Raw genomic sequence first — 20,460 nt, 5'->3', positions numbered from 1 at the left:
GCTTGTGGCAGGCAGGCTTTGCAGTCTGCCAGCTTAATTAGTCAAGAATCGGACTGCAACAAGTACGGCAGCGCAGATGGCGAAACGCTTGTCGGTCGATAGCAGACCGTCCGCTGATAGCGACTATGCTGCAACTGAAGACGCGGGCAAGCCCTTCACCATCCTGCTTTCCGCAACCCAGGCAGACGATGAGGTAGGCCGGGTACGGTGAAGGAGTACCGGTATTGATCGAGCATCCGGCTGTTGTATGTAGATTTCAGGTAACCCATAAGGAGCTGGAAGACGGCCTTGACTTTGGAGTACATTGAGATCTGCATAGGGGCTCGGGACGCGGCTGTTTGTCCAACATCGAACCACGTGCCCTTCTAGGGTTATCACCTATCGCACCTGGGCTCGACAGCTTTTTGCGTGACCTTAGAGGTCCAGTCATTATAAGGTTAAACCCAGTTATAACATATAAACCTCCCATGCGTTGGATAGCAACTGGTAATGGAGAAGCTACGGGCTAAACCCCAGATCCAACTGTTACCCGACAATAGCAACGTTCATAAGTTTTGCAGTTGAAACGTCATAGGTGCAAGCTGAAAATCTTAAATTCCGTATTTGTGTTTTTCGTAAAATTTAGATGATCGGTGTGGACCTAAATGCAGAGCTCACCTTGAGTCTAGCGTCGGGCGCTTCCTAAGTAGCTGATTGTGTCATTCTTTTATATATGCTAACATGGAATAAAGCCGGTAGTATAGTTGAAGCACGACTAAGTGAGTTGCGAGCATCGATCAGATATTCACATCTTCAAAAACTCTGAGATGGATCTGGAGCGTGATAAGCAGACTCCGGCTGTGCAGAACATAGTGCCTTTTGAAGTAGAAGGCGGAGTTGCCAAGGGCGTAGGTCAGCCGCAGCAAGAGCTGCAGCAACCCCAGCCACCGAAGCGGCAGGCGGGACGTAAGGGGAAATTACTGGATGTTTTTACGTATGAACATGACAAGGTACGTGCATCCAGAGAGTGCCGGCCACACTCATTGCTGAAAAGGTTTCCCCGACCAAGGCACGCCTGGCGTCCAATGCAGGATATCGCAAGCTTCGAGGGGTTCAGGTCGCCATGGTGGAAAAAGCTGCTTTACTATCTGGTCGGCGTCCTCACAGCTGGGTGCGTACCATAGCTGTTGCAGTGGTGCGGTAGTGGGGCAAGGAGCCCGGTATCGGTCTTAACGGCTTCATTTCAGCGGGGTTTGCCTGAAGACTGCGGCCTGACTGCAAAGGCACAGGGGGAATGGCAAGCGTGCCATCAAGGCCTTGCTGAGTACCTACCAGTGGCCTGCACACTTCATCACTGACCCCTAACCCCTTGTCGCATGGTGACCCAACGCAGGTTTTCGTTTCTGCTCTGCAAATGGTCTCCGCGGCTGCACATCTTTCTGAGCCTGTCTCCCTGCGCTCTCAAGGATGCACAATACGTCCGTGTTCGGGTAGGGTGCACACCGCGCTTTCACGCTCTCCCCCAAGCTCTTCCCTCAGTCTTGCAGTGTCAATGCCCGTGTCTAGAATAATGTATCTCCTGCGCGAGAGAAATGAATACTGCTGTCAGGGAAGACTGGCCTCAGAAGTATTTCGCGCGTGGCCCTATTGCCTGCACATGCTGCCTATGCAGCGACCAAGCAAGCAATGCAGCTGTGGGGGTTCACTCTCATGTTTCAGTAGCTGGATGTCCACATTGGCTGATGTAAACCCCCACCCCCGCCCCTGGAGCCCTCGTGAATCAGTCCCGGAACACTAAAAACGCAACCCAGCTGTCACGCGACCCATATGGCGCCATGACACGACCTACTTGTCCTGGCTTGTCCGGGAGCTTAGGAGCCTCTTAGGCCCCGTAACGCGACACGAGACTCGTGGCGCGGCGGCGCATGCAAGTCCCCGTGTTTCTGTTACACACCTTTTCCTTGCGTCTCACGCCGGCACAGCACATTGGAGAGGTCCGCCGTGCCATTTTCGCCGCCTTGCGCTGTCCCCCCTTTTTCTTTCCGCACTGCCCTTCCTGTCTACCCTGTAATTGGGTTTAATGACACACGGCCCGGTCCAGTGCCCCTATGGTTGCGGCTCTGCAAGTGGCGCCTTTGAACGTCTCGGCTCACCGACCCGTCGTGTGTTCCCGTGTACACTGTGTTCACGAGCGCGCAGCTTGTGGACGGGCGTGCAGACCTGGAGCGTGCTCAGGACGTGGCCATGTCGGAGCCGCAGTATGACAGCCATCCCACGCTGACGGCTGACGAGGAGAGCGGCAGGGGAGGGCTGCTGCTGCAATGGAAGGTGCGAATTTCGGTTGACGCAGTGGCGCGGTGCGGCTGCTGGTTGGCTTGTTGGTCTACAGGTTTTGTCTGTATGTATATACATATTTTGTTGTAGCGAGGCCAAGATGACGAAACACGGATGCAAGTGCGCGTACGTATATAGTAATTTCCCTCCTTAATCCCATGCGGGTTAGCAGGCTGTCCGGTGGCTTGTGGTGGTCGGCTCACCTGCAGGTTCAGAAGATGCACAAGCTGATGGAGCACCGCTGCACGCGGTACTTCTACACTGACGGCAGCCCCACCGGTGGCGGGCTGTCAGGACCCACCTTCACGGCGGTGCCGGCGGTGCCCAAGGGCTTTAATGAGCAGCTGCGGGCGGCCGCGCAGACGCTGGCGACTACTGGGTCTGCGGCGACGGCGGAGCTGGAGCAGGAATGGGACCTCGGAGAGAGGCAGCTCAGGTGGATTATTAACTTGTGGGCTGACCTCAGCTTTGCGGGCTGTTGGCTGCGCTCTGCTAGCTGAGCTGAATTGAGGTGCCTCTTGGCAAGAAGTTTCTTTGCCAACATGCATGACATGCGTACGAAACCACAATTATCATTACTGTGCTAAGCCCATCCTTGGTGCGTCTTTGCTGTGTGTGTGTATGTGTGTGTATGTGTGTGTCTATTTGCTAGCTTTGGGGCGAAGAGCTGTCGCTATTTTGGTACGTAAGGCGCCCTTTGGCCCCCCTTTGGTGTACGGCACAGGTACGGCAAGAATGAAATGGCAATTCCAGTGAAGAGCATCCCCATGCTTGTGTTTCACGAGATGTGGCATCCCTTCTACGTCTTTCAGGTGGGGAATCAGGAGGACTGCCGTACACATGGGGAATTCCTGTCCCGGTTGCCAGCCTGGAGTGGGGCAGGCATGAACTCGTGGACAGTACCGTAGGACTGGGTGGTTGTAAATAGGAGCCATCCGATCTACGGTAAAAAAGATGTTTATTTGGCAGCTTTGCAACGACGACGGTGAAGCGGAGGGAGGAAGGGGGGAGAAGGTCACGGCAGGCCCCCACCACCACGCGTAGTGCAAAGCGCTGTTTTATCACACACGGTTGCGGACGGGAAGCGTGTCAGGTGGTGCGGCGACACATGCCTGTAGTCACCGCCGCGGCTGTCGCTTGAATGGTTGCTGGACTGGGGCTTACTGCTGTTTCTGCTGCTGGCGGTTTCTTTTTCTCATTCCCGCCGTCTGCGCCTGCTGTACCATAGGCCTTCTCCTCTCTCCCCCCAAATGAGCGCCCACTCTTCCTCACCTGGGGCCCCTGCAGTACTTTTCAATCCTGATCTGGGTCGTCGGGGACAATTACTACTCGTACGCGGTGTGCATCTTCGTGATCACCTGGTTCTCCATCATTTCGGCGGCAGTGGAGGCGCACAACAACATGAAGCGGCTCGCGGAAATTGCGCACTTTGAATGGTGGGGTTGGCCAGCTGAAGTCTAGCCACCGCTAGGGCATTACTAGGGCTAGTGCAAACTGGGCAGGTGAGAAGAAGGTAGAGGGTCGAAGCACAGGGGACGAGGGGCAGATTTATTTGTGTGCGTGTGTGTTACATCTTCTGGAGTTGCGTTACCCTCCAACGCCCCCGTCCCTTCAACGCCCCCATCCCTCTGCCCCCACCCGTAGCGAGGTTGACGTGATCCGGTCGGGTCAGGTGGTCCGCCTGCCCTCTAGCTGCTTGGTGCCCGGGGACTTGGTGGTGGTGGGGCCGGGCACTCTGCCGTGCGACATGGTGCTGCTGCGGGGCGAGTGCATCGTGGATGAAAATATGCTCACGGGTGAGTGTGTGGCTTGGTAGAATCCGTTGGAGTGGAGGTTTGAACGTGGATCGCGGTACGAGGAAGTGGGCTTCTGGTGGCTATGTTGGTGGCCTGGGGCGTGGGTGGGGTGGGCGGATGGATGGACGGATCGTTTCCGCAGCAAGTCGACGTTGGAGTTACCCATTTCCCAAAGCCAAGCTTCCAATCCTCATCTTTGCTTTTTCCACTTTGCAGGCGAATCGGTGCCCGTGCGCAAGGTGTCGTACAGCCCCGTCGCCGACGGACTTTCCTACGAGCCCGAGAAGTGCCCTGCTTGCACTCTATTTGGCGGCACTGTGGTGGCACAGGCGCGAGCTCCTCGGCATCAGAAGGCCGTGGCCATGGTGTGTCGTACACGGTTCTACTCGGCCAAGGGCCAGCTACTGCGGTGAGCACGAGCACACTCTCCACCCGCGTGTTAGAAAGTGTGCACACAGGTATACAGCGTATATACTGCCTCTTGTGGTGTGTGGCTTGCGGGTCAAATCAGTTTGGTTTATGCGGTGTGGCTCGCTGATGTCTCTATTTAAGAGAAGCTTTGCTGGTCAATTTCGCAGTTGCATTACGGGACGGATCTTGCGCGTACTCCAGTAGCCGGCCCTTCCCCTGCCGCCCAGAGGCAGCTTTTCAGCCGCAGTCCAAACGCTGTCACACATCCAGACACCGCTCTACTTAAAAACGCGGTAGCCCCTGACGCGAGTTCACAGCGCTCCCAGCAGAACGAGTGCTGTGCACCCATCCAGTTACTCGTCTGCCATCCTCCTGCCAGTTCCCACCAGCGGCTCATATCAAGAAAACCCGCCCAGTTTGTCTTCATAAGAGGACTTGAAGCCACCACGTCCGCTGACCTTACTCCTCATCGGCTTACGTTGCGACGCCGAGGGAAATCGATTCTACTCAAACCCTCTCTAAACTTGATTGGCCTCTTACTGCGCTGTCTGAGATGCAGGAAAGCATTTCCTGCCATGCAACGGGTTGCCATCCCCATCCCTCGGGGCGGTCAGAGACACGTATGTGCATGTGCATGTCGTTCAAGGAAACGCCGTGCGCATGCTGTTTAGAGCTCTCGTTCCCTTGCCATTTTGCCTGCCTTTCTGGTTCTCGGTTCACGCCCTACGTTGTGTCTCTTAGGGTTCCGGCTTTCTTGACAATTTGTAGTTTCTTTCCTCCAGGTCCTGCTCCTCCTATTTCCTCTAAAGCATGTGTGAGATGAGGAAGGCAAGGCGTGACATTCTCTCCCTTACCCCGTCCACACCCGCAGATCCATCCTGTTCCCTCGCGAGCACGAGGAGTCGTTCATCTCCGACTCGCTCAAGTTCATTTGCGGCATGCTGACGCTCTGTCTGGCGCTGTACATCTGGGCGGCGGTCGTATTGGCTCACATGGGCGCCTCGCCGGACCGCATCGTGGTGCGTGGTGGCATTGTGGCTTGAGAAGGACATCTGTCCTGTCCTGTCCGAGTCCAACCTGCACCCCATATGTTCTTGCCTGATCCCATCGCTTTACCCCATTGTCCCACTGCCCATGTCACGTCTTGCCCCTTTTTTCGCTCCTTTTCTTCCTCCCACCCCTCTGGATGTTGTCATTTGTCATTTGTCTCGTTGACATTTTGCGTATGACTCCTCTGGCTCTGTCCATCTCCTCCACCATCTCTCCCACGCCACTGGATAGCACCGTCTGGGCTTTGGCTTCTTAGTCTGCAATCTTATCGCCGTTTCCCCCCACCTCACCCCCTCAACCCGGGACAGGTGCGTTTCTTCGATATGATCACCATTGCGGTGCCTCCTGCGCTGCCCGCTTGCCTCACCATCGCCACCGTCCTCTCCATCGGCCGTCTGCGCAAGAAGGGCATCTACGTGACCAGTCCCGACCGCATCACGCTGGCAGGGCAGCTGGACGTCATCTGCTTTGACAAGACGGGTGCGTGAGGGCATGGATACATGGGCGGGTGGACTTGTAAGACGGGTGTGAGGTGGGGATTGACGGGGAATGTCGTGTATATGCATGGGTATGTGGCGCTTCAATCCGCTAAGCTGTAGGGGGGGTCCTACCTACGCAAGCTTCCGTGGGTCGCACTTCAGACCTTGCCTGTTAATACACACATACATACGCACAAACGCCATCCTATCCCCTCCCCCGTCCCTTCCCCCCTTGCTGTAAACCGCCACCCGGCACCCTGCGGGGCCCCAGGCACCCTGACGGAGCAGGGTCTAGATTTGCAGGGCATCGTTCCCATTGTGGAGGGTCGGCTGCACGCTATGGTTCAGAGCGTGTCGTTGTTACCGCTCCAGCTGGTGGAGCTGCTGGCCAGCTGCCACGGCCTGGCGAGGATGGGGGAGGCGCTGGTGGGGGATCCGCTGGACCAGGTGCGTGGCACCGGAAGAGGAGAGAGAGGATCTGGGAGGGAGGGGGCTCATGTTTGCCGGCACCCTCTAGGGCCGCGGAGGTAGTGGCGTGTGTCGCTCACACGGGTGCTCACGGGCGACGCGCGCGCATCCACAAATAAAGGTCTTCCTTTTTGCGCACATTGTTTTTTCGGTTCTGGTTCTGGTTCTGGTGGATGTTCCACTCTGACAGCGCATCTCTTCGCTTCTGCCGCCTTGTCGCCGGAAACACACAGCCGTGTTGTCCCGACTCGTTATCTAGGCGTTCCGATGTCTTTGCGAGGTTGGCAGTGTTTTTCACTGGGTACAGTACACACCCGCCGCACCAGCTTTGTCTCCGTCCTGTTTTCCGTCCTGATAATCCCCCAGGAGTCTCTTTACCTGACAACACATGCCGACGATTATCGTTGTTTCGTTCGCTTTCTAATATATGTGTGTCTTGCGCCTTTCTGCGTTTTCTGTTTTTTCACTCGATGTCTCGTGTCATTTACGGACACAAGAAACTGTTTCTGGCGACGCACTGGGACCTCGTGGACGACCGACCCTCTGCGGATGTAGCGCTTGACAGCGAGAATCGCATCAGCGGAGGTGGCGCCGCAGCGGAACGCGTCGATGACGGTGTGGACGGCGCCGTCGGGCAGGAGGGTGATGGCGGCGCTGCCGCCAGGGCTGCGGTGGATGCAGCGGAGGCCACCGGCACGTCTGACGGCGTACACACGTATGTACGACCACCTGGTGCCGCCTTGGTAAGCAAGCTGCTGTTTCCGTGATGCGTGTGGGCGTGCGTTGTACCTGGTTTGGCATACATTCCGAGTATATATGTCCTGAGCAGCACTTTACAACCTATCACATGCTGTCAAACCCTTGCCCCAATTCCCTGCCTCGGCCTTGTTGCAAGCTTCTTACCGTGTCTTGTTGGTTTTATTCTCTTTTCCCTCCCCTCCCCTCCCCACACACTCTCTCTCCGCCTGGGCTGCAGCCCACGTGTGTTAACCTCCCCAGCCTTTCTCCCCCCTTCAATTCAGAGACCATCCCGCACTGTAGAACTATTCGTAATACCAGTTTGACCACCAACAGACCTTTTCATTACATACGTGTCCGAACGTCTTGCATACACTTTGCTCTCTCCCCGCCCGGGGGCCCCAGGCCTACGCCATCGTGAAGCGCTTTGAGTTCTCGGCCGCGTTGCAACGGAACCTTGTGGTTGTCCGCGCCCCGGACGGCTCTGTAGCCGTGTTCGCCAAGGGCTCTCCCGAGGCGATACGCTCTCTGGTGGACCCCGTCTCCGTGCCACCCGATTTTGATGTGCTGTTGGGGGAGCTGACGCGGGAGGGGCTGCGCGTGCTGGCGCTGGCCGTGGGTGACGCCAGCGGCGTGCCGGCGGCGCAGCTGCTTGGGTGGACGCAGGCGGAGACAGAGGCCGGGGTGGGGCTACGGATGGTGGGACTGGCGGTGATGGCCAATCCGCTGCGGGAGGACACGTCGGATGTTATTGGGCAACTGCAACATGCGTCGATTCGAACCGTGATGGTGGGTCTGGGCTCGGCTGGGCTAAGCTGAGCTGAGCTGAGCTGAGCTGAGCTGAGCTGGGCCGACCTGGGTAGGCAACACGTGGGCGGGATGGGTGTTACCGATCAAACTTTCCAACTATTCCACCTTTCCTATCTTGCAACATATACCATTATTACATTTTCTTATTCGGCATTATGAATACCCCAAAACGGTTCTTGCTGCTTAATGTGGTGCATTTAGCCCCCGCATCCTCTTTCCTCTTTCGCCGTGTTCATGTCTTCGTTTTGGAGATATCATGGTACATTTTTTTTTATTCGTCTCTCCCCCTTGAAACCCCTTTCTAACCTTCAGGTGACGGGGGACCACCTGCGTACCGCCGTGTCCGTAGCCCACAAATGCGCCATCCTACCCAACCATCGACCCATCCTTTTGGTCGACGCGGCTGACGCCATAATGGCTCCGCAACCACCTCCGTCCCAACCGTTACCACGAGGAGCACAACGGACAGATACGACACCAACGGCAGCAACTGCTGTACCCACTGCAGCGGCAGCTACAGGGACTTTGCTATCCCCTGCGGCTATGGAAGCAAAGACAGGGACGGGGCCAGCGGCGCCGCTGGATATCCGCCGTACATGGACGCCGGCTCCGTACGGCGGTAACCCGACGGGCCCAGGCCCTGCAGGCGAGCCCACGCCGCTGGGCGACCCGTCGGTTGCGACGGGTGGGAGCTGGGGTGCCGCCATGTTGGCGGAGGGGGACGTACGGCAGGTGACCCCGGCATCGCCGTCGGCGGCTGACGAGCTGACGAGTAGCGCTGGAGCGTCTCCACAGTGTATACAGCTGGACGTCGATAAGCAGGCCGATACGTTGGCCACGGACTCTGGCAAGACGGATGCTCACCAACATGCCAATGGGCACCATCATCGGCCTGCGCAAACGCCGCCAGCGGATGGCGCTGTGGCGAAGGCGGTCCTACGCCTCAGCGTATTGGACGTTGACGGCAACGTCACGGAGACGGCCACCGTTGGCAGCGGCGGCAGCAGCTGTACGGCGATGGTTTCTGAGCTCATGGCACGGCTGGTGACAGGCGAATTGGAGTGCGCGGTGACGGGCAAAGGATTTAATTGTTTGCTGGCGGCGCCGCAGGCTCAACCGCACCAGGGAGCCGTTCCGCTGCTACTGCCGGTGCTGCAACACGCGGCGGTGTTTGCACGCATGTCCCCCGACAACAAGCGGGATCTAATGCTGTTGCTGGGCAACGGCATCGACGGCGCGCCGGAGGGCTGTCCGCATCTGAGTCTCCGAGCGGGCTTTTGTGGCGACGGCGCCAATGACTGCGGGGCGCTGAAGGCCGCCCATGTGGGCGTGTCGCTGTGCGAGGCGGAGGTGCGTGCGCACACATACATACACACACGTGTTTGTTGGTCTGCTCCCTGCTGCCGTTCTGTCTGAAGCCTGGAGCCGTCTGCGCCACAACCGTCCATCGTGCATCGTGCTAGTCCTGGACAGCTGCAGAGGCTCTGGTGCCCCTCGCCTCTTACGTCCCGCCTCCAGGCTGCCGCGTCCCGCCCGTGACCTGGCCAAAATCGATCCGCATGTATCAGTCAAGATGGCTGACATTATGAACGCAACACTGTCTCGTGCAGATTCGATTTGTGCGGTCCTCGTAGCCCCTGCATGTAGAGTACAGATGTGGGCGGCTCTGCGGCGTCACCCTCGCGGCATGGCATCCTGATGCCTCGGCTTCCCCCCGTCCCATCCTCTCTACCGCCTCCCTTCTCCCCGCCCCGCTCGCCTTTGCAGGCCTCCGTGGCCGCCCCCATGACCAGCAAGGCACAAACCATCGCCAGCATGATCACGGTAGTGGCGGAGGGTCGCTGTACCTTAATGGCCACCTACCAGATCTTCCAGTTCATTATTGTGTACGCGCTAGTGCAGGTTGGTTTGGGTGGGTGAGGGAGGGAGAGAAGGGCGTCCGGGGGTTGGGCAGTTTGGATATGGGAGGAATCCTGTCACCATTCTACGGAAGGCTGGTAGGAAGGTATCGTCGGTCGGTGAGTCCCTTGGACATGAACTGTCATGAAGAGGCCAGAGGCCGTCCTTTGTGAAATGAAATATGGTTTGAGCTTTAACCGTGCCTTGAAGCAACGATGACATGGTTTGAGGTTCCTGCCCTGACCTCCCCTGCCCTGACCTCTGGCCTGTAACTTCCACTCCTTGCGAGGGCATGCCATCTCGAAGCTCTCTTTCCGGCACGTCGCGCGTTCGATTCCGGTGTTTGTGCTCCTGCTGCTCCTGCTCCCCGACCGTCCGACCCCTTTCCCACCTCGGATACATTCCCTCCATCGGCTCCATTTGCTGGGCCCCGCGCAGGCTTTCGAGACCAACCTGATGTACACTTATGCCCTCAATCTGGGAGATTACCAGTACCTGATTGAGGACCTGTTCTTCACAACTGTGTTGGCTGCGCTCATGGGGATGACGGCGCCCAGGTGAGCCAGGGCATGGCGGGGGTTGTCCGTGGTTGGGGGGATCATCTGGGGCCATGAGAGGAGAGGAGAGGAGAGGAGAGAGGCTAGGTTACTAGAGGCGAGTGAGGCGTCCTTCAGGAGTACCATTTGGGTGTTGGTTGGTTGTAGGGTTGTGCGTGCTCTCCGCTTCCAAGGCGCCCATGTGTCTAAGAACCTCCTCCCCCAAATCCCCACAATGCTACTTGTCGCTTTGCTTTTTGGCTTTAGCGTTCCCCACGCACTTTCCAAACGATGCAACCTCACAGTCACATCCGCACCCTTACCTCCACGTGCAGGAGCAAGTTGTCCCGGCGGCGGCCTCTGCAGCGCGTGATGTCCCTGCCGCTGATGCTGAGCACGGTGGCGCAATGCGGTGTGGTGGTGCTGTTCCAGTTGGCCAGTCTGTGGATGCTGCAAGCCCGGCCGGGATACATCGCCTTCAAGGGCGGGCCGGACCTCCATGACACCGTGGTGAGTGTCGTGACTCTCGAGGGTGTCTGTGGGGGTTGTTTGCGGCTTGGAGCGGGTTGGGGCGAGGTGGGTTGTGCAAGCGAGGGGACCGGCCGCGGGTTTGTTTATGTGCGCGTGTGTGTGCACGTGTGCTTTAATGATCGGAGCCGCGACGAGGGAAATGTCGATGGTGGCACACGAATAACTTCATATCGAAGCGAGCTCTGTAGTCACTAGCGACGTGTTAGAATTTTCCAACGAAACAGCTTTTAATTTATAAAGTAGATGTTGGTTAGAAGATTGATTTAAAGGGCCCGTAGGACTAAGCGGCGTTGTAGCTGTGAAGGGCGACTGAGTGTTTGTATGTGAATGTCTTCACCCTCGCCCCTTCCACTGTCTATCGATCGCTTTCCCTTCCTCCAAAGCATCGCTCCCCCGCTTAGACGACAATCCTTCCCTTCTTGCATATGATTCCCCCCCCCCACACACACACACCTCCACACACACACGCGCGCACGCCCCTCCTTTCAGGCCCCAGAGAACACGGTCACCTACATTGTGGCGCTGGCCCAGTTTGTGGTGACCGCGCTGGTGTTCAACAAGGGGATGCCGCACCGCAGCCCCATCTGGACGAACTACTGGCTGGTGGCGGCGCTCCTAGCGCAGGTGAGGAGGTAAAGGCTGATGATGAGGTGGATGGAGACGTCCTAAGCCATGTATCAGCAATACCCTCTTGGGTAGACGCGTCCTCGATAATCAATGAATCAACATTTTGCGGCCGTTTTTGGTTGGGGCATATCCCCATTTTAGCGCAAAGGGTGGATACGCTCCGATAGATTTCCTAAGTGTAGTGTTGGGGAGTTAAAGGTTGGCGTGCGACGAGGCAAAGGACGCTCCACGGCACGGCGGCTTACGGGTGGGGGGGTCTCTTGGAGGCCGATGGCATGAGGGCGGGGACTCGGAACGGGTTCGGTTTGCGGCTGGCAGGCTGCTGGCAGGCTGCCGGCAGGCGGTGTACCTCGTCGTCCCGCAACCACCACCACGGCACCTGCTGCTGAGCCGCTGATTTCCCGTCACTCCCTCCCTCGCAGACCGCCTTTGTCTTGTACACGCTGTTCGTGGCAGACAAGTTCAACCGGGACGTGCAGGACATGGTGGACATGAACGGAGTTGTGAACATGGCGTTTAGGTGGGTAAGGAGTGGTAGTCAAGTGGTTGTTTGATGCGCCTCTACATCCCTGCCATCCGTTCGCGCCCTTCCCTTAGCCTCATATACCCATGTATCCGCATATACACCTCTCTGACCTCCTCGTCCTGCTCAAACCCTTCCTCCTCATTCTTCTCATTCCCACCATTGCTTTCAGGTGGGAGCTATTTGGCCTGTTGGTGGGAATGGGAGCTGTCGCCTTCGCCGCCGAGTACACATGCATGGGGCTGAACAAGCTCATGGACTGGCTGCGTGAGCGCGGCGGAAAAGGAGCGCGGAACAGGTAGTAGTAGTAGTGGTAGTACTGTTATCTTGCTGAATAGAAACCACAGATCCACTCTTCTGGATGTGTCAGGTTGGATAGATTTATGGTGGCAGCTCGGGGCGCGGATGGATACATGTATAGATGTTCCTTGCCTTTCACTGGGGCGGAGGGGACCATGAGGGGGAAGGTGGTAAGCTCGGTGGTGTTGCTGTAAGGAAAGCAGTACGACTGACTCGAAGGAAATTGAAGCGAATGGCTCCCTGAGAGAAAGGAACTTGGTGGCTTGCTGGGGGTGGGTGCACGTATAGATGTGGGGCGGCTGCCCATGGGGGACCCTCTGCTGGACCGGCGTCGTATAATCTGGCGTGGGCTTTGGTAGGTGCTCGTAACTGCTGGTAATGAGTACAGCGAGGTGATTCTGCTATATTGTCTGGTGTTTTGTTTTGCTTTTAGTTATCGATCGTGTAGGATTTTGCTTGGCCTCGGCACGTGCTGGTGCATCTAGCCCCTCCACCGTGACACCGCTCCCTGTGAACCAGTGTTGTCTCGTCTCAAGATTGGTACTGCTCAGGGGATAGGTACTGCTGATCTTGGCACTGTTACCGCTATTGTAGCACCTTGTCTGGTCGTGGCTGAGGTAAAGCTGCCACGCTGTGTACGGCCAGGCATGGGGGGAGTTGTAATCTAGGCAGGCATGGCGGGCAGTCGCGCACACAGGAAGGCGGGCTATATATCTAGAGGTCATCTAGGGTAGGAGAAAACGTGGATGCGGTAACCACTCCCCATTGGTGCGCGTGGCGGACTTACCGCATATCACGTGTGACCGTTTAAATCGTCCGCTGCTGTTGCTCTGGTGAACGGAGCTATATGACGTTTTCTGTTTTCATCCTGGCTTACATGCTCGAAACAAACGGAGCACCCTAGCGCACGCAAGTAATACCCATTTGGAGGCGGACGACGAGTGTACTCTAGATAGATACAATAGTTCGAAATCAATCGTTTGCAGCGAAAATGATGGCCCGAACTGTAGCACAAAGGATATGTTAAAAACGACAAGGTCGACACACACAGGTCACATAGCATCAAAACTCTTCAACGCCAGACTTGAAAACCCCTCATATCACAAGGTTCCAAGACAGTGGTACTGCCCTTCACCTTGCAAGTCGTCCCCTCCCCTCTGTTGTAATGTCTGTAGCTTTGCCACGCTGCTGCTGCCAAGGCACCGCCCGTCCTTTCCTCCTCCTTCCTTGATCGCATCGAAAATAAGGGCAAGCAAATTTCAATGTCAAATAAAACCAAAAAGGTCCCAGTGGCTCCACCAGGTGGTCTTAGCAGGTGAATATATGAATATATATTGCCGCACGCGGCAGGGCCTTGACGCTCCGCCTTCAACGACACAGTTCCTAACATAAACAGCTCCTTCGCAGTACATCCTACTCTCCTCCACAAGTCCGCAACAACACACAAGAAAGAGCGCGTGGAGTATTTAACCCACAACATAAAAATTATTTGGGCAGCCCAGCTGGGCTACATCCCCAATCTACACCACTTGGCGGTGTGCAGTAACAGCCCCACGTTCCTTTTCCTCAAAGGCCGCAAGGCATCATCGCAATGCGCCTGGCTTGCGTGGGGGCTGGCTGAAGACGGCAGTGGTGATGGAGATGGTGATGCTAGCCCGTGGGTAGTGATGTGTGGTGCTGTGCAATGCTGCGCAGTGCTTCCTCAATCCTGGGCATTGCTCTCTCCTCTCTGTAGTATTGCCGCCTGCAGCGCTACTCGCATTATCGTCCCCGACGGCCGAATGACATCTTGGGCTTTGTGCACGTGTTGGCTGTGCATGCGTTAGTTCATCTGAGGGGTGTTGTGGTGAAGCATATTGGCGTGCGTGCGTGCACCGCCATCCCCGTAATCCCCACTTCACTCGCGCGGCACAAAAAATGCAATACAGCACTTGAAAAACGCAATACGCATTACGAAGGTTGTAAATCAATGCACATCAACGAGGCACAACGACTCATGGGAACGTCTAATGCGTTTTCTATTCGTGGGGAAAGAACATGAACTGCAAGGTGTCGCTCTCTTCCCCCTCGCTGCCTTCCACAGGACAGGTGGCCCCTGTGGCGGAGTGGGCAGCGCCTTGGAAACTTTAGTAAGCTTGGAATTTGCTGAGCACGAAAAGGGCATAAGAAGCCATGAAAACCTCTCGCCACTAACCTCAGCCAAAGCAACTCTCGTGGCTTCGTCAAAGTCTATCTGGACAACAAATAAAAAGCGGGCGAGCCCCGCGTTTGGCAACGCACCTGCGTGAGGTGCCGCTTCACGAAAAGATGGTGCATGGTGCCAAAGCCTACCGTGAAAGCAACCTGCGCCCGATGCCTTTTGTTTCGAGCTCAAGGTCCTGTCCTGCCTGGACCAACCATCGGAGGATAATAGAAACATAGCGTTGAGCCAACGCTCCACCAACCACTATGCCTCGGTAACTGCCCATATGGGCAATAGCAGCGTTGTTGCCACCCAACTGCTCAGAGAGGCTCAGGAAAGGCACCCGTTGTCCTGATGTGCGCAAAAAGGGTATATGTAGGACAGGCGCTAGCTGGAATATACCTCGCATCCTATGGCCTCCCCGTTGGGGGGTTCTTCACTGCCTGCAGAACCTAATCTAGGGTGAACGGCGCATGGACCACTTCGGCAAGCCCTTCCCTTCTAGGATTCACAGATTGCAAATCCCTCCAGATCCCGACACCCGAATCTAGCGCGGGGCCATCACCAGTCGCATCACAGCCGTTGACGTAGCTAAGGATCCTCTGAGCAGAGGCTGACCGGAAGCATCATTTAGTAACCTCTCAATTTGCATTTTTCAACCCATACTGTCTTTAATGGAGCAGCGAGCCTTCGTGGTCCCTCCTGGCTGTGCCTCATACCACCTTCGGGTCGCGATCCGACACTTCTGCATGGCGCGTCGCAAACAACGGCCAGATCGTAGGGCGCCCCTGGCTTTCCGCTTTGCCCTGTTGTAGAGCCGACGGGTCCCGCGGAAACGCTCCCAAGCAGGGCCAGTTCTAGACCCATCGCTCACATGCGCCCGTGCGGCTACCATTTCCTGACGTGGAATTTCACTCTCTCCATCCCGCCAGAAAGTGCCTTGCACCCTGCCAAATGTCCTGCGCGGGCTTGCCCAAAGCCTCTTAACACCATCGTTGATAGCACTGAACCTAAGCGATCCACTGCCCTCGTGCTCCCAATGAATCCACAAGCTAAAGTGCCAGGAGGGTTGGGGAATCGTCGGCGAAGCAGTGCGCCTACGTCCGCCAGTAGGCCACGTCAAAGCGCGCTTTGCCCGAACTACATCTTCCCTCTGGGGACCCATCGCCATGCTGGACGGCAATGCTAAGCACAGTGGTGGCCAGCCGTATGGTTCCTAAGGACTTGGCCATTATTATCGGTACATTGCCCACCCACCTCAAACCAAAGCATTCCGAAATATGGGTACTGAGGCAAGGCCAAGATCAACCATGCTTCCACCGTCACGTGAGGACGTTTGTGCGGAAAAGTGAGCCCACCAGTGGGGTTACCCGGGACCCTTCCATTAGTCTTTAGATTTGTTCTGCGTTTTGGACAACCCTAGACTTGCCCTTGGGCCTCCGCTTCGTATGGACCCGTTATGCCTTCGGAGCGCAACGCAACTTGAGGTGTAATACGCGGACATTACCAATGTGGTCATACCCAACGGCAGGAGGAGCCCAAGTGGTGCCCAAACCTGTTCACTACCCTTGTCCTCGCTAGGCCTCTCCGGGTCGGGCAAAAGGTTACCACCCGCAGGCAGCAATGCAGCTACAACTAATGCGTTCTGATCCAGCTGGTAGCTTCGATAGCCGCTGACAGAGGTAGGGTCTTGGGAACGACAGGTTGGCAACGGCATTTCCAATATCAACCCGGGTTACCACCGAAGCCATTAGCGTTTTGTTGCTTTTCAGGACACAAATGGCACCATAGCGCATCAACAGCCCGGCTACTGTTATCCCTCTTTGTCCCAAGGCCCTGACTTCGCCCCGGTTCACATATTATGCTGGCAAAGGAGTCTTGAGCTGTTTTTGCGCGGGGGCGTCACGAGCTCACGACTGGCCTCACTACAGGCCCCTTTAGTTGTCTGTGTCGACCTGCGCCAGGGAGCTAGCAGAGGCTGTAGCCATGTTGAGCTCTTCAGGCGGACGGAGCAATGGAAACGGTCACGCTAGTGGCAGTAGTAGTAGTAGCAGTAGCAGTAGTAGTACCAATAGCAGAAGCAATAGCAGAAGCAGCAGAAGCAGCAGAAGCAGCAGAAGCAGAAGCGATTGTGACGGTTCCTGTCGTTGCTGTCGCAGCTGTTGGGACGGTTGCAGTAGCGGCTTGTGCTGAGGCTGTAGCAACCGCAGTTGCAGGAGCAGTCACTCTAGAATTCGGTTCATATATGTAGGTCTCCATGACACCTTTGCCTGTGGGCCGTGAGGGTGGCCATCGTGTGAGGGTGGCAATCCAATCAGCTACTACGGGTCGGGAGAACCGGAGAGAAATTGACAGCCGGTAGTTACGGGAAGATGCACGATGCATGGGAATGAGTTCGGGATGCGAGATCTCGGCGGAGAGCATTGCCCCAGCTAACTGCCGTACCTTTGATCAGTACGCCTCCCGTAGGCTGCAGCGGCACGTGTGGTAGCAGGGCGCGAGTAGGTGCAGAAACCTGGATGCAGTCTGTCGCACGCACAACCAAATGAATCGCGCGATCATCCGGGGGGAGGGAATGGCATGGGAGGCGAACGATTCGGGTTTTGGAGGCAAATGGGTGTGTGGGCGAGCGGTTTTTAGGGAGGGGCGCCAAGCTTTTGGATGCAGGACAAACCTGTGGCGGAGCCCGGCTTTGCAGTTGCAATCGTCTCGAGTTTCGTACCGAATGGCAGTCGAGCGGGCTGGAGGACATGCCACCTGCCTCAGTGAGATTTCAGAATGTGTGCATGTGACGATGAGGTTTGTTATGTGCCTTAGCTCTCTAGCCCGTGTCTATGCTTTACGTCTCATATCACCGTAGGGTCGGGCGGCCATTTACGGCCCGACAGGCAGGCCGACAGAAGGCCGGCGTTGCGGGAGGACGGTTCGAGTAATGATGTCGTAGTAGATCAATCCGCATCGGATGCCCTTGCTGACCAAGCATATTCAGGAGTTCCCAGGGTCTCTCGCGGTCCTTCATTCCGCCCACAGCGCCCACAACTGCCGCGCACCCTTCCCAACCTCTCTCACTCCACAACCTCGACACCCTACCCGGCTTGCAGGTGGACTCCATGCGACTGGCCGTGTTCATGGTATCACCAAAGAGGGCGAACTTAGGCATCTTCGTGCCGATTACGCCGCTGACCTACGGGCAGGGCAAGGGAGGGTACGCGAAGAGAGAATAGTGTGATCACTGCGAAAACGGTTGATTATGTTGGAACGGTCAAGGAGGAATGCGGCAGGAGGTAGAGGGTGTACGCGCATGGTTTCGGCGGGCCCGTACAACTTACTGATGAGCGGCCATGGAAGGGTGGCGGGTGGCGACTACTCGGGGTTAAAGCCTAAGGCCCTTGATCTGTTGATGCCCTTGCCTCCGGTCCTGTAGTTTCTACGCTTCCTTGTCCTCTTCGCCATTCGCCCAGCTACCCAGCCATGCAACCACTCCCCCAGAAGTCCCGTAAGCTGACGCCCCACAACCCCAGCCAGGACCCACCAGAGGACCACTGTGAATGCCCACTCGCAGTTGGACGGGCTCTCCGTTGTGCGGCATCCGCACCTCACGCGCCGCCTCCAACATCGCCAACGCGAAGCGAAACACTGCTTCCGCGTCGCGCCGCGCCTCTGCCGATGGCACATCATTATCCACCGGCGTAGCAGCAGCAGCAGCATCAGCTGCCACCCTAGTTGTCGCTCCGCCGACGCCAGCGCCGCTGTCGGGATGCTCGACTTGACGCTGCCCCGCGTTGGACGCTTCAGGGTCGGAGGGCTTTGGCGACGGCAGGTGGTGGACACCGCTGAAGACCTGCGGGCACTGCGGTGCCGATGCAGCCGCCGAGCCACGACCAAGCCACGGACGGATCTCCGTGTTCGGCTGCTGCTGCTGCTGCTGCTGCGGATACGCCACCACAGACGGTGGCTGCGGTGGTGGAGGCTGCGGCAAATGGGGGAGGTCGTGGCAGTTGGGCATGACGGCACCACCGTCCGCTGGAAGCGGTAAATGAGTGGCGGTGTCAGAGGGTTTCGAAGCATTCTGGTGATGGGGTTGGTGGGGGCTGGTGGGGCGTTGCTCTGAAGCCACCACGCTCTGGAAGCCGTCTGCATCCTGCCGTACAACGCCAGCCGCCACGATGTAGCAATCGCCCGCGGTCTCTACCTGCGCATACGCGGGGGGACGTACACCAGGTACGTGCAGGCGGAGATTTAACATCAGCCTAAGACGGAAATCGAGTGAGGGGAAGGGCTAGGGTAAAACTTCCTAACCTTTGCGACAAACATGCCGTACTACGTACCTTCCAAACGCCGTACTGATCCACAAGTGCGTCCAATTTGGAGTAAAGCTCGCTGAGGAAGGCCATCACAGCCGCCGCGGGGACCATCTTGCTCATGGTCTGGGGCGCCGCGGCCGGGGAATGGGCGGAGGGCAGGTGCCACAAGGCAGCAAGTCAGGGTTCGTTGTGTGTGGCGGGAGGGGGCCTGGAGTGCGGAATGCTGTGCGGCGGCCGGAGGGTTCAACACCTTGGAGTTGTGAAGTTTTAGGACGAGGGAGGGGATGGAGGTAATAACGCAAGGGCCTCGAGCCCGGTCGCTGCGATGCATATTGGTGAGCTTCCTCCCACCCGACACTCGACACCCGACACCAATGTCGAAATGCACCGACTTGCACATCGGCGAGCAGGAAATCTCAAGCAGCGCTCGGAACAGCGGCTGGTATCCCCCACATCCCTCCCTGGTTCTGTTGGTGCGACAGCAGCAATCCATCGCCGGCCACAACATGTTTTCTCCTTTCCTTTCCTGGCCATTGAAGCTTAGCAACGCGATCGATCGGAGGTGGCGCTGAGTGGACCTACCGTGAAGCCCACAATCTGTGATGTTCCAGCGGCCAGTCCGTCATGCAACATGGCAAGGTTTTGTCCAAGGCGCACCCATGCGTGTGTGTGTGCGTGTTGTATAAGAGCGACCACCATCGCAGCCCCGATGCCCCAGTGTCACACCGCCGAGCACATGATGGTGGTGTTCACCGTTGAACGTCGAGCGCCAAACATTTAGAGGTGAATGCCAACCGTCGGATTCGAAGTTTGAAGAGGCCAAGGATCAACGCATCGACGGACCGGACCGTCAGATGCCATCCGCAGCGCGGGAGCGGTTGTAGGATGGGTGAGCATTGTGGGCGAAAAGGGCAGGGACAGGGAGCCAGGTGCGGTCGTGTCAGGTGCGGTGGACCACTTTGCATGTGTGCGACGGAGACGAGGACGGCAACGGAGGAAGCAACGAAACACATGCCGTACGACAGCCTCCTTCGACGTGAATAGCGTAGGAAATTGAGTACCTCCAAAGTTTTTCACCATTTCACCTATTTTTTCCCGACCGTACTCACATCTGAGGCCATATAGCCCGTCGTGGATCGGTTGTTGATGGTTGTTGATAAAGCAATGGGAGCAGCGGCATCCGCGGCAATAGCAGCATCCGATAGTGTTCAGTTCATGGCCCCGGTACCATTGCAGTCGCAACAGAGCAGAACCAGCCGGGGTAGCAGCGCCAGCAGCAGCACAAGCAACAACAGCAGCAGCAGTAGCCGCATGAGCGCGTCCATCATGTGGGCAAAGGCGGACGAGGAGAAGATGCAAAGGCATTTGGGGTGAGGATAAAAGTGACTAGGGATGCTGTCGCTCCCGCGCACGCGCACATCTTCCGAAGACGACCTACTAGCTACCGCTGCTGCTGCTGGGGCGGCGGCTCCGCCGACATTCTTTGTTTTTTT

At 57.1% G+C, this 20,460-nt stretch overlaps 2 protein-coding genes across 2 annotated transcripts; one reads left to right on the top strand and one right to left on the bottom strand.

Annotated features, from left to right (window-relative positions):
* Nucleotides 1-589: 589 nt before the first annotated feature.
* Nucleotides 590-14,611, top strand: VOLCADRAFT_108270 (uncharacterized protein; the record flags this gene model as incomplete). Its single annotated transcript, XM_002958670.1, has 24 exons — nucleotides 590-989; nucleotides 1,071-1,150; nucleotides 1,373-1,469; nucleotides 2,179-2,307; nucleotides 2,523-2,749; nucleotides 3,038-3,125; nucleotides 3,601-3,749; nucleotides 3,958-4,109; nucleotides 4,326-4,518; nucleotides 5,392-5,539; nucleotides 5,879-6,050; nucleotides 6,321-6,496; nucleotides 7,015-7,260; nucleotides 7,661-8,044; nucleotides 8,378-9,415; nucleotides 9,833-9,967; nucleotides 10,403-10,521; nucleotides 10,836-11,010; nucleotides 11,521-11,655; nucleotides 12,081-12,178; nucleotides 12,354-12,448; nucleotides 13,001-13,098; nucleotides 14,217-14,346; nucleotides 14,565-14,611. The coding sequence occupies exons 1-24, from the start codon at nucleotides 807-809 to the stop codon at nucleotides 14,609-14,611; spliced, it is 4,494 nt and encodes a 1,497-aa protein (XP_002958716.1). The 5' UTR covers nucleotides 590-806.
* A 2,291-nt stretch (nucleotides 14,612-16,902) lies between these two features.
* cyc50 (guanylyl and adenylyl cyclase family member) lies at nucleotides 16,903-20,292 on the bottom strand (the record flags this gene model as incomplete). Its single annotated transcript, XM_002958658.1, has 9 exons — nucleotides 16,903-16,933; nucleotides 17,109-17,133; nucleotides 17,754-17,847; nucleotides 18,196-18,633; nucleotides 18,781-18,855; nucleotides 18,992-19,090; nucleotides 19,550-19,564; nucleotides 20,077-20,078; nucleotides 20,196-20,292. The coding sequence occupies 9 exons, from the start codon at nucleotides 20,290-20,292 to the stop codon at nucleotides 16,903-16,905; spliced, it is 876 nt and encodes a 291-aa protein (XP_002958704.1).
* Between the last annotated feature and the right edge of the window lie 168 nt (nucleotides 20,293-20,460).

This window comes from Volvox carteri (assembly GCF_000143455.1).
Source record: "Volvox carteri f. nagariensis unplaced genomic scaffold VOLCAscaffold_102, whole genome shotgun sequence".
In the NCBI taxonomy this organism is placed as follows: Eukaryota; Viridiplantae; Chlorophyta; class Chlorophyceae; order Chlamydomonadales; family Volvocaceae; genus Volvox; species Volvox carteri.
This window is presented reverse-complemented; position numbering and strand designations above follow the sequence as displayed.